Raw genomic sequence first — 14,285 nt, forward strand, 5'->3', positions numbered from 1 at the left:
GCACTCTCCTCTATGCTATTTCTACTCTAATTCTGGTAATGGCTTGCAGGAGTGAGTGACCAGTATCTAACAGTGATGCAGGACCAGACTCAATCTTGCAAAATGCAACCTCAACAGGTGAATACTTGCGCTGACAGCGGTGTGATGACAAGTTGCCAGAAGCTGATGACGTAGTCTTCGTACATAGGCCTTCTATCACTATTTTGTAACTCCTTCACCCGTGATGGTTATACCCATATATGTTCATGCATCCCGCATTACTCAAGTGATTTCACTTTTCACTTATTACAGAATGCACTTCACATTCGGTGTTACACTTTATATGAATAATGGCATACAAACTGTTGTGACGTCACTGCTTCAGTAGGCCTACTGCCACCTTCCCTTGTTGTATATTTTATTTTTTCTTTCTCCTTTTGCTTATTAACTTTTTCACTCTCACATTACGGTGTGTGTGTGTGTGTGTGTGTGTGTGTGTGTGTGTGTGTGTGTGTGTGTGTGTGTGTGTGTGTGTGTGTGTCTGTCTGTCTGTGTGTGTATGTGTGTCTGTAATATATTTATTCATTTCCATATTTATTTATTTTTTCAATGTTCGATATAAAAAGAGACGAGCTGAATTATTCTGGACATGTGTTTGTTTTTCATTAAATTGTTGTATAAAATAATGACTTCAAGCAAAGCATTGCGATGATTTTTTTCTGGAAATTCTAGACGAGTTGGAACGTGTGACGACAACTGTTGGTTCTTGTGACTCTTATTCCCGCAGCTCTTATTTACACCTATTTTTTTAAAGTATATTTTCCTTATTTTCACTCTTTCTTTTTTTATTTTTATTGTTATTTTTACATGTGTGTGTTTGTGTTTGTGTGTGTGTGTGTGTGTGTGTGTGTGTGTGTGTGTGTGTGTGTAAGTGTGTAAGTGTGTGTTTATGTGTGAACACTCATGAATACGTATACTTTCTCCTATGTATGGCGGCAGGAGTACTCTCAGCTCCTGGCCCTCCTCTCTGTTTGCTGCTGCTGTGTTCAATCTCTCTTGAATTCTGACTTTACATATCGTACTCCAAGTTGTTCGTCTTCCAGACCACTCAGAGGCTGACGAAATATTTCCTACCATCCCTGTAAAACATCTCTTTTCTTAACATCTAACTGCGCCCTCATATTCCTGTTTCCTGCCTTTGGATCAGTAATAATAACATGACCAATAATGATCTTTTCATCGATCATTATTGGTTTTTCAAGTACAAAATCGATATAGAAAAACAATACATTAAATTGCCCAATTGTTTTTGTTCTATGGTTTAAGTATAATTAATTGAGCGTGTTAGGTGACTACATCAGGTATACTGACTCATGCACAGTTTACTACATTTTAATACCATATGCGCCATGGGAGTTGATAATGAGAAAATTCTAATGTTTTGTCTGATGTTATTGGATAGTTTAACAGCTGATGATTCCAGGCATCATCTTATCGGTTTGGTGTGATCCTGATGAATAAAATACATGTTGTATGTATAATGTTCGCCAAGATCGTAGTCCTGGCACGGGCCTCAATTTTGCGATGACCCGTCTCTGGTTCCCGAGGGAGAAAGGTTTCTACAATGATGCGACGTATGCTGCTCAAGCACTCTTCTGGTCAGTTCAACTGGTGCATCTCATAAGTGACGACACCATATGTACTCCTAACTATGGACACTAGCGAGGAGGAGAATATGTCGTTATCACGGGTAACAGCTTGTCTGGTTCGTTGACTCCATGGGAATATCACTCCCAGTTGCCAAAAATACATGTTTATCTCTAAAGAGGTTATATTGGCGAAATGTTTCACCTGACAACAGACTTTTTCGGCCATATACAGGCATATACTGAAGACAGTAGAAGTAGTTTCGGAGTGAGCATTCCGTCACTTTTGGTATGAAGTGGTTAGTGCTTCAAGAATTGGCCTGCGGCCAGACCTTGTATAGTGTCGAGCAGAAGTGAGGTGAAGCAGCTGGAGTTGACGTCACAGGTTAGCGTGGCCAACTAGGTGATGTAAGTCAAGCTGGACAGTTGTTTTGCACAGCAGTTGCATTAGACTTCTTAATGGTGATGCTTTATGAAACTAGTATTATAATTTTGATGGTATACAAAACCGACAAGATAATGAACATCATCTTGTCGGTTTTGTATACCATCAAAATAAGACACGTGTGCAACACTTGGGTGTCTTCATTGCTGAAAAACTGAGCCTGCACAACAGGCTTCCTCATTTGAATGCAAATACATAGTACGTAAAACTTCCACTAGTGGAACACGGTCACCTTCGACGTCAGCTCCAGCTGCTTCACCTCACTTCTGCTTTAGTGTGAAAGGTCTAGCCGTAGGCCTATGATTTAGGCTTGACAAAATGACCACTTAAGGATAAACTGATAAATTGAACGACTGATCACTACTCTCCAGGAAGACCTGTATGGGCGGTGTATGGTACACCACTGGAGGCTTAGCTTCCACGTTAATTGTCAGATTCCCTAGTTCTTCTTCTAGTCTAAGTTTTTTTTTTTTAATCCTATTCTTCAGCTGCTGTCTTTCCTCTTAAGTTGTGTTCCAGTCGAAGTACACGAGTGGATATCTTCTCATGCTTTAACAGTTTTTCTTTCCCGATTTATTTAATCCTGTCTTATTATAATTCTTTTACAAGAGTCAGCTTAATTTGGCTTATTTTACCCCTCAAATACGTATAGAATATTCCAATTTCTAATCCGGAATCTGCCGTTCCTCCGCCGTCGATGTTTTATCCCACGACCTCCTTGCGACTTCCTGGAGACCCTGCGTACTCAGCGACTTCCCTTTCTCCTCCTCCTCCTCCTCCTGCTTCCTTTACCTCCAGATTTCGTTGTTTGTTATTTCCATTGATGAACCAAAAAACATCTCATGTATCTTCCAGAAGCCTGAGAAAAGTTCAGCAAGGTAATTTTTTTTACTCCCTCCTTCCTTCCTTCTCTCACTGCACCTGCTGTTTTACTTCTCTTTCTGCCTTATTCCTCCCAGTGTGTGTGTGTGTGTGTGTGTGTGTGTGTGTGTGTGTGTGTGTGTGTGTGTATGTGTGTGTGTGTGTGTGTGTGTGTGTGTGTGTGTGTGTGTGTGTGTGTACTCACCTAATTGTGGTTGCAGGGATCGAGTCATAGCTCCTGGCCCCGTTTCTTTACTGGTCTCCACTAGGTCCTCTCTCACCCTGCTCCATTTGCTTTATCATAGCTCTTCTTAAAGCTATGCATGCATCCTGCCTCCACTACATCACTCTCCAGACTATTCCACTTCCTGACAACTCTATAGCTGAAGAAATACTTCCTAACATCCCTGTGACTCATCTGATTCTTCAACTTCCAATTGTGACCCCTTGTTGCTGTGTTCCATATCCGAAACATCCTGTCCCTATCCACCTTGTCAGTTCTTTGCTTGCGTAATCACAAAGCAGACATTTACAAAGAACTGGTGTAAAACATGCTGACAAGCTTAAAGAATATAGGTACTACTATGAGGATAAAGAGATACTTTCTCCATAGCCACCTAAAAGGATTTCCACATAATCTTGGTGAGGTCAGCAAGATATAAAGGTGACAGAGGAAAGGTATCAAGGCAGATGTTCAGATGGAACACACACATGATGACAGACTATTGCTAGAGCCTCCAACGGGACTGTGCTGATAAGCAACATAGAAATTAATTGTACAAACAATATTTTCATATGTAATAATTAGTGGTAGCTGAATTATCTTACTCTAATAATCTGATATTATACTGAATAAAATGTTAGTATGTATTACATGATTTGAATTTTGCATGATCTAAAATATAATTTCAATGAGATATGAAAGTGATTATGAATGAAAGGATTCACAGGTAGGACCCCTAGGGTTGAGTAGGGAAGTGAGGACAGACGAAGAATAGCTCTGGAGAGGAAAGACTTGAGTCGTAGAAGAAGAGCCGGGGCTAAAACCCAGCAGCATGGCATTATAAAGCATATGTATACAAGCGAAGAGAAGGCAGGAGAACACTTGCTGAACACATGCTGAGTACTGAAGTCTTGGAATACTGGTGGTGAGAGGTGGGCGGCTGGCAGGCAGGAGGATCACTGGAGAGGGGCAACAGTTTCGTGGTGTTAAGTCGATGATGCTTTGGGGAGATGCAGCAGTTTCATGTTGACTGGTGACTTTTCTTATAAGATAAGATAAGATAAGATTTCGTTCGGATTTTTAACCCCGGAGGGTTAGCCACCCAGGATAACCCAAGAAAGTCAGTGCGTCATCGAGGACTGTCTAACTTATTTCCATTGGGGTCCTTAATCTTGTCCCCCAGGATGCGACCCACACCAGTCGACTAACACCCAGGTACCTATTTGCTGCTAGGTGAACAGGACATTAGGTGTTAGGAAACGTGTCGGAATTTCCACCCGCCGGGAATCGAACCCGGGCCCTCCCGTGTGTGAAGCGGGAGCTTTAGCCACCAGACCACCGGGCCACCTTATGGCAGTAAGTCAGTAGAGGAGCCGTTTCTGATGTTTTTGAATATCGACCTCTTGATGCAAACATGTTTATCTTTGTTATTGAGGTCTCTTATAACAATTTCAATGGAACTAAGTAGTCCTTAAGTAGAGCATAGGCTTTCTGGGATGCAGGTAAACTTGACTGTAATTCTTTGCAATACGTTTGATCACTGTATGGTGCATTTGTGTAGGTTATGTCTTCCCAACTTCTTTCATCTGCGTGGGGAGGAAATTCTTCTTCAGCTCCTTCTTAAGATTCAGATTCACATTCCTCGACGTCGTGCAGTTCCTGCAGTATTGTGGGGGACTTGAGTCGAAGGGTGTGATTGGTCAATAGCAGTGGTAGTGGTGGAAGTTGTTGGTGGCATTTCATTGGTGGAATTTGTCGGAGTCTTGCCACTGATAACAAAAAAAAAAGGCACAATACCGTGGCTGGAACGATACACAAATAACTCGCACATAGAAGAGAGGAGCTTACGACGACGTTTCGGTCCGACTTGGACCATTTGCAAAATCACACTAACGAAAAGGAGAGCAGGACGGGTATATATAGGTAGGAGGTGGTAATAGTAGTAGTAGTAGTAGTGGTAGTAGTGGAGGTGGAAGGAAGTAGTAGAGGGGAGGCAGTAAGAGTAGGAGGAGCCAGTCAAATACTAAGAAAGAGAAGCACTGCAAGGTTGCTGGTGCCCACAGAGGGTAAAAGAAAGAACACCGAGGGGGGGGGACAAATAAATAAATAAAGAAGGAACAAATACACAGGGCAGAAGAAAGACAAGGCAAAGAAGAAAAAAGAAAGAGGAAAGGGGAAGAGGGAGAAGAAGAGAAAAGGAGGAACCAGGTTAAGTCAGGAGTGTTCTGAAGTTTGGAGCATTTTACAATGTAGTGGGAGAGGAAGGCATCTACAGAGACGAAGCCACGACTAAGATTCATACAAGGAAAGTTGTGTATTAGGGAGGATTCAACCAGACTGTTGAATACTGCACCAGACCCCCATAGGGGGTCGGATGCAGTAGGCCCTACAGTTTGCAGATAGCATGAGATAGAGTAACTAGAAGATAGTTAATAACCAGCCCTAAGTTTCTAACCGCTGGGAACAGGTCATGTGACATAAGATATTACAATAGTGGATCATCCAGATACACAATGTGGCTATTGTGTACAATCTTCTAACTAATGTAATAGAAAGATTAAATACCCTCAGTTTGTCAACAGGTAATACCCGATGTCCCAGAACTTTCTAGAATATTCAGGAAATACTCTCAGCGTTAATATGTCTGTATGATCTCTCCTCTTCGGGTTTTTCTTTCTTATAATAACTAGGCAAATCCTGAATTTTTCTTTTTAACGCCACTATTATCATTATTATTATTATCATTATCGTTATATTGCTAACTACCTAATTTAGTAATCCACTAAACTATTTGCAATCAACAATGTGTACATTGTGCTCATTTACCTAAACGGGTTAGAATATCAATATGACACTTTGAATCTTTTTTGGGCTATCCTAGGATAATCGCGCATGCGCACCAATACCACTAAACTCACTACTGTTGATATATCAATCAGGTTGTAGTCGCCGTGACCGACGACACAATCTGTGATTGTGTCGCCGGTCACTGCAGACCCAACATGTTATATAACGACGTTCACAATGGAGTTAGCAGGATGTTTATTAGTATATCGACGTTCACGGCGGGCATTCCATGATGTTCAGTTTACAGACTCTGGTCGAATATAAATGGAACATCATGAGACCCCCTGGCATAATGAGCAATCCTGCACCTTTGTATAACATTGCTGTTTAAGGCTGTGCACAATAGACTCCAAGAAATAACTATCGAGTTTGTACAGCCTATGATTTGAGTTTTATACAGCATTCCTATCATGCTTCAAGAGAGAGAGCTCAATTTTCTTTCCGTGATGGAACTGTTTGGTACAATTATTCGGGCGGCAGCCATCCCTGGTGGGTGACTGCAAGAGCTGGCATGGTTAAAGATTGTATTCGACACTTGGCCTATCCTGATTGAGTACTGGTGATGGGATAATCTGGTTTTTAAAGGTTTACCTGTCTGACCAATGAATGAGAGTCGGCAAACGGTGCAACGGACCTTGAAAACACCACCCACATTATTAGGAGGGGTGTTTTTAATCAAACTCTGTTTCACTGCCCCAATGTTTTTGAAAGTAAGGTTTAAATTGAACTTTTTTAGTGCCTCCTGCAGGCAGACCAAATTATTTTACGGGAAGACCAATGTATTTTCCCTGGCAAGTTCAGCCCTGTAGAAAGTGTTCCTAGTAGGACCTTATCAACAATCACCCACCGGGGTGGGCTGCCGCCCAAATAATTGTACTCAACAGTTCCACCATAGACAGAAACGTAACTGAGTCCTCTCTCTCTTGAAGCATGATAGGAATGCCGTACATAACTCAAATTATGGGCTGTGCAACTTCGATAGCTAATTAAACAACAATGTTATACAAAAGCACAAGACTACTCATTGTGTCAGGGGAATCTCGTGATGTTCTGGTTATGTTCGACCACAGTCTGCGAACTGAACATCATGGTATACCCTCCGTGAACGTCGATATAATATATAACATCCTGCTAAGTCTGTTGCGAGCGTCGGTATATAACATGTTAGGTTGCCGTGACAAGCGACACAATGTATAACTCACCCAGCTTCTTCTGCATACAGATATCGTAAGGTTACTGGTACTCTACGTGGTGTGCAGCAGTCACAGAGTGCAACCTGAGTTATATAACAACAGTAGTGAAGAAGTAGGCATGGGGTTCATTTAGGTATTGGTGCGCAGGTGCGATTATCCTAGGATACCCCAAAAAAGAGGCAGAGTGATCTATTGAGATTCTAACCCATTTAGGTACACCGGCACAAGGTACACATAGTTGATGGCAAAATGGGAATTGCAACTAGTTTAGTGATTTACTGAATTAGGTAGTTAGTAATATAATAGAGATAATAGTGGCAATAAAAAAATCAGGAATTACCTAGTTATTATAAGAAAGAAAAGCCTGAACAGGAGACACCATACAGGCATATTAATTGACGCTGAGAATAATTCCTGAATATTCCAGAAGGTTCTTTTACATCAGGTATTACCGGTTGACAAAATGAGTTCATTTATTCCCTCTGTTTCATTAGTTAGAAGATTGTACACAATAGCTACATCATGTATGTGGATGATCTACTATTGTAATGTAACTTCTTACATCACATGACGTGTTCCCAGATGTTTGAAGCCTAGGGCTTGCTATTAACTATCTTCTAGTTGCTCTCTCTTATGCTATCTGCAAACTGTGGGGCCTACCCCACCCGACCGCATATGGGGTGGTTGTGGGGGTGACAGGTTGTCATTGACATTCAGGAGGACCTCTCTCCCTCATTCAGAGAGAGTTCCTGGTGGGTGCCGCCCACACTACCATACTCTGAACAAAAACTTTACCTCATTTATTCCTGTACCAACACGTAAGGGACACTACAAGAGATAGAGGAGAAGATGAACCAGCAAGACTGGACTTAGTATTTACCGTGAGTACTGCAGATATTGAGGACATCACATATGAAAGACCCCTTGGGGCCAGCGATCATGTGGTTTTGAGCTTCGAATACACAGTAGAGCTACAAGTGGAGAGGGAGGCAGGAAGGCCAGGACAAATGAAACCAAACTACAAGAAAGGGGACTACACGGGAATGAGGAACTACCTGAACGGGGTTCAGTGGGACAGAGAACTGGCAGGGAAGCCAGTTAATGAGATGATGGAATACGTAGCAACAATGTGCAAGGAGGCTGAGGAGAGGTTTGTACCCAAGGGAAACAGGAATAATGAAAAAGCCAGGATGAGCCCATGGTTCACCCAAAGGTGCAAGGAGGCAAAAACCAAGTGTGCTAGGGAATGGAAGAAATATAGAAGGCAAAGGACCCAGGAGAATAAGGAGAGCAGTCGTAGAGCCAGAAACGAATATGCACAGATAAGAAGGGAGGCCCAACGACAATATGAAAACGACATAGCAGCAAAAGCCAAATCTGACCCGAAGCCGTTATACAGCCACATCAGGAGGAAAACAACAGTCAAGGACCAGGTAATCAGGCTAAGGAAGGAAGGAGGAGAGACAACAAGAAATGACCGTGAAGTATGTAAGGAACTCAACAAGAGATTCAAAGAAGTGTTCACAGAGGAGACAGAAGGGGCTCCAGAAAGACGGAGAGGTGTGACACACCACCAGGTGCTGGACACAGTACACAAAACCGAGGAAGAAGTGAAGAGGCTTCTGAGTGAGCTAGATACCTCAAAGGCAATGGGGCCAGATAACATCTCTCCATGGGTCATGAGAGAGGGAGCAGAGATGCTATTTGTACCCTTAACAACAATATTCAATACATCTATCGAAACAGGGAGATTGCCTGAGGCATGGAAGACAGCAAATGTAGTCCCAATCTTTAAAAAAGGAGAGAGACATGACGCACTAAACTACAGACCAGTGTCACTGACATGTATAGAATGCAAAGTCATGGAGAAGACTGTCAGGAGAAGAGTCGTGGAACATCTAGAAAGGAATGATCACATCAACAGCAGCCAACGTGGTTTCAGGGACGGGAAATCCTGTGTCACAAACCTACTGGAGTTCTATGACAAGGTGACAGCAGTAAAACAAGAGAGAGAGAGGTGGGTGTATTGCATCTTCTTGGACTGCAATAAGGCGTTCGACAAAGTACCACACAAGAGATTAGTACAAAAACTGGAGGACCAAGCAGGGATAACAAGGAAGGCACTACAATGGAACAAGGAATACTTGTCAGGAAGACAGCAGCGAGTAATGGTACGTGGCGAGGTGTCAGAGTGGGCACCTGTGACCAGCTGGGTCCCACAGGGGTCAGTCCTAGGACCAGTGCTGTTTCTGGTATTTTTGAACGACATGACGGAAGGAATAAACTCCGAGGTGTCCCTGTTTGCAGATGACGTGAAGTTGATGAGAAGAATTCATTCGATCGAAGACCAGGCAGAACTACAAAGGGATCTGGACAGGCTGCAGACCTGGCCCAGCAATTGGCTCCTGGATTTCAATCCCACCAAGTGCAAAGTCATGAAGATTGGGGAAGGGCAAAGAAGACCGCAGACGGAGTACAGTCTAGGGGGGCCAGAGACTACAAACCTCACTCAAGGAAAAAGATCTTGGGGTGAGTATAACACCAGTCACATCTCCTGAAGCGCACATCAACCAAATAACTGCTGCAGCATATGGGCGCCTAGCAAACCTCATAACAGCATTCCGACATCTTAATAAGGAATCGTTCAGGACCCTGTACACCGTGTACGTAATGCCCATATTGGAGTATGCGGCACCAGTTTGGAACCCACACCTAGCCAAGCACGTAAAGAAACTAGAGAAAGTGCAAAGGTTTGCAACAAGACTCGTCCCAGAGCTAAGAGGTATGTCCTACGAGGAGAGGTTAAGGGAAATCAACCTGACGACACTGGAGGACAATAGAGATAGGGGGGGACATGATAACGACTTACAAAATACTGAGAGGAATTGACAAGGTGGACAAAGACAGGATGTTCCAGAGACTGAACACGGCAACACGGGGACACAGTTGGAAGCTGAAGACACAGATGAATTACAGGGATGTTAGGAAGTATTTCCTCAGCCACAGAGTAGTCAGGAAGTGGAATAGTTTAGGAAGCGATGTAGTGGAGGCAGGATTCATACATAGCTTTAGGCAGAGGTACGATAAAGCTCATGGTTCAGGGAGAGTGACCCAGTAGCGACCAGTGAAGAGGCGGGGCCAGGAACTTGGAATCGACCCCTGCAACCTCAACTAGGTGAGTATATATATATATATATATATATATATATATATATATATATATATATATATATATATATATATATATATATATATGCAAGGAATTTGCAAGAGCAGGCGAAATATACACAAACACTGATCTCTGGCTGAAGGAGACTCGAACCTACTACCCTTAGGACAAGGTACGCAGTGCTTTACCAATCTACCCACACTGGACAATACCTTGGCGTGTAGCTTGCGCTACACGTTTAATCCAAGGCAGCCAGCTTTCAGAGAGAAGGCTTACAGCTTTTCATCACATCCCCTGCATGCATCAACCTTACTAGAGATTTTAACAATGCAATGAATTCGTAAGCCTTCTCCCTGAAAGCTGGCTGCCTTGGATCAACGTGTGGCGCAAGCTGCCTGCCAAGGTATTGTCACGTGTGGTGAGATTGCTATAGCACTGCGTACCTTGTTCCAAGGTTCGTAGGTTCGAGTCTCCTTCAGCCAGAGATCAGTGTTTATATATATATATATATATATATATATATATATATATATATATATATATATATATATATATATATATATATATATATATATGTATATAACAAAACTGCGACTATCAGAGGGATCAAACCAGTGTTGTTTTTAGCCTGCTTCATGGTAAGCGAAAGTTCCACGACGCTCTAACCCATGGAACCATACAATCCTACAAGAATTACGAACCCAGCAGAGCTAGGTGTTGTAACGTGATCCGAGGAGAATACATCAAACAGGGAGTAGAATGAAATTAGCTCTGAGGAATCCACACCATTGTATGTCCTCGGATCACGGTACAACACCTAGCTCTCCTGGGTGTGTGACTTCTAGGATTGTATGATCCTATGGGTTAGAGCGCCGTGGAATTTTCGCTCACCATGAGGTAATCTAAAATAAAATGGGTTCGATCCCCCAACTAGTCGCAGTGTTGGTATTGATTAAATAATACTTGTTCACGGTTACAATACTATATACACTGGTTTTGGAGGCTAGTACACCAAACGGAGAGTAGAATGGAATTAACTCTGAGGCACCAGCACCACTGTATGTCTTTGGGTCACGGTATAACCCCTAGCTCTGTTGGGTGCGTGATTCTTGTAGGATTGTATGGTTTCGTGGGTTAGAGCATCGTAGAATTTTCACTACTCATTAGGCAGGCTAAAGCAACATGGGTTCTATCCCCCTGCAAGTCGCAGTATTGTTACTGATTAAATACCAGTCGTTCGTCGTTACAATATATATATATATATATATATATATATATATATATATATATATATATATATATATATATATATATATATATATATATATATATATATATATACGTATACTGTAACCACGAACGAGTGGTATTGATCAATAACAACACTGTGACTAGCCAAGGACTCGAACCCATGCTGCTTTGGCCCGCTTCATGCTAAGTGACAACACCTGACGCTCTAACCCACAGGACCAAGCAATCCTACAAGAATGACGCACCCAGCCAAGCTAGGTGTTTTACCGTCATGCGAGGACATACGGTGGTGTGGGTGCCTCTGAGCTACTGTCATTCTACTCCCTGTTTGGTGTACTAGCTTAACGAGCAGTATTTTTTATTACTGTAACCACGAACGATTTGTATTGTTATTGATCAATACCACATTAAGGGAAGGTTAATGACAATAAGATATCTAAGTTATGAGATTCCCAAAATGTGTTTAAGGTAATTAACAATGATATGAATTAAATATAAGGGTACAATGGATGAAGTAAGGACAAGTTAATGGAAGACCCACCAAGAAAGATTTTTCTGAACTTAGAAAATCTTTTACATAAGGGTCGTTCTCTGTCAACTTGTCTTTATTTCTGACTATTTTGGACACTGATATTGTCCAAGCGTCATGAAAAGGAGACTCACCTCTGGTAACCTGTATAATATTAGGGTCTTTCTCCTCAACGTCACGATGGCCTCTGTTGCTGTCGTTCTTCGTCTGGATGTGGAGGCTGGAGACGTCTTGGCTGAGTCGTCCCTGGGCCATCCCCTTCCATGGTCGTCGCAACACCATCACCACCAGGATGCCGCCCACCGCCACCAAGACGATGGTTAGTGGTGGGTACAGCCCCGTGATGGAGGGCAGCTCGCTGGCTCCTACCATCACCACCCCTACACAGCGAAAAGAAATGGTCATGCGTCTTGCAGGAGCGAAGGAATAAGCGTGAAGCTCCTGCATGTTTTAAGATGGAGCTGTGAGACTTCTGCAGCTGTTAGGAAGGAACTGTGAAACTTTTACAAGTTTTATTGCCATCAGTTAAAGTTATGAAGGCGTTTGGGTAGATTTTTAGCACTTCTGCAGAAGTCAGGAAAGAACCGCGAGCTTCTGCAGGAGAAAAGCATGAACAATAAGATTTCTGCAGCAGTACCGTAGAAACAATGAAACTCCTCCAGGAGAAAAATATCTGGAAATGTGAGGGGAAACTAATATAGTTTTCGGGGGCTCAGAGGTTGATTCTCACATGTCTATTCTTTGTTAATAACTATTATCAGTGGTTAATGGTGACAGTGTGTTAGTTAGTTAGAAAGTGGCAGGGAGACTTCATCTTGTCCACTACATGTTAATGACAGGTCAGCTGTGGTAGAGTCACACATATATCTGCTGTATTAGTAACAAGACAGTGGAGGTAGACTAACATATCTATTGAATGTTTATGATATATCACTGGTGGTGCACTACATCATATCTACCGTATGTTAATCCTGTTTATTAAATTCATGTTAAACGCTAAACCTATTTGGATCATTCAGCGCGAGACGTGGTAGACCTGATCGTCCGTCTGCTAAACACCAGAAAGATGCACTTCCTATCTGTACTCGTAATGTTAATGATAGATCAATGGTGGTAGACAATATAATACATACATTATTATTATCATTATAATTATTATTATTATTAATATTGTTGTTGCTGTTGTTGTTGCTATTATTCTCATTATATTTACATACATCAAGTGTTAATTATTATCATACTCGAACGACCATGTGTTGTAGCTTGAGGCTTGGTCAACTAAACCCGTGTGGGTTACATGAAACAAGTTGTAGAGGATCTGTACTTCCTCACCTAACCAGGAATCAAGCTGACCCTGCAGTCACGTTTCCATTAGCTCTATGGTAATGCTGTATTGTAACTTTGTATGGTAATGCTGTATTGTAACTTTGTATGGTAATGCTGTATTGTAACTTTGTATGGTAATGCTGTATTGTAACTTTGTATGGTAATGCTGTATTGTAACTTCGTGTGGTAATGCTGTATTGTAACTTTGTATGGTAATGCTGTATTGTAACTTTGTATGGTAATGCTGTATAGTATTGTCTATGGGAATGTTATAAGGTGATACTGAATGGTAAAACTCTATACTAATGTAGTATCGTAATGCAGTATACTAAAGTTGTATGGTAATGCAGTATAACAATGTCATTAATAATGTATATAAATGATCTATGGTAATGGTGTACAATAATGCACAAATTCTCTATGGTATTATAGTAATGTTGTATGGTAGTGGTCTATGATAATGTTTAGTAATGCTGTTTAATACTGTATTGCAATATTGCATGTTAATACTGTTTGATAATGCTGTGTGTTAACACAGTATCGCAGTGCTGAATGGTAATGCATTATAATAATGATATATGGTAGTTATTATAAACACCGGTGAAGTCTCTTGGCCAGCACACCTGGTCGTAGAACGATAACCAAGGTAGAAACGAGGAACGAGGTAAAGGCAGCACAGAGTAAATACTTCCTTCATAAAACAGTAAGCAATAATATGTACAATATTTACAGAGGATATGTACAGAAAGGCAAATTACAAGCAAGAGACACGGTGAGAATCGTCTTCAACCAGACTTGGAGGTAAGTCTGCCAACA

At 41.8% G+C, this 14,285-nt stretch overlaps 1 protein-coding gene across 1 annotated transcript in view; it reads right to left on the minus strand.

Annotated features, from left to right (window-relative positions):
- Positions 1–14,285, minus strand: part of LOC128693278 (uncharacterized) — a 586,781-nt gene that overhangs the window by 54,993 nt on the left and 517,503 nt on the right. The window contains exon 17 of the mRNA XM_070104248.1: positions 12,278–12,523. Coding sequence (XP_069960349.1) covers positions 12,319–12,523 — 205 coding nt within the window. The 3' untranslated portion in view covers positions 12,278–12,318. The remainder of the gene's footprint in view (positions 1–12,277; positions 12,524–14,285) is intronic.

The sequence above is a fragment of the Cherax quadricarinatus genome, chromosome 90, assembly GCF_038502225.1.
Source record: "Cherax quadricarinatus isolate ZL_2023a chromosome 90, ASM3850222v1, whole genome shotgun sequence".
In the NCBI taxonomy this organism is placed as follows: domain Eukaryota; kingdom Metazoa; phylum Arthropoda; class Malacostraca; order Decapoda; family Parastacidae; genus Cherax; species Cherax quadricarinatus.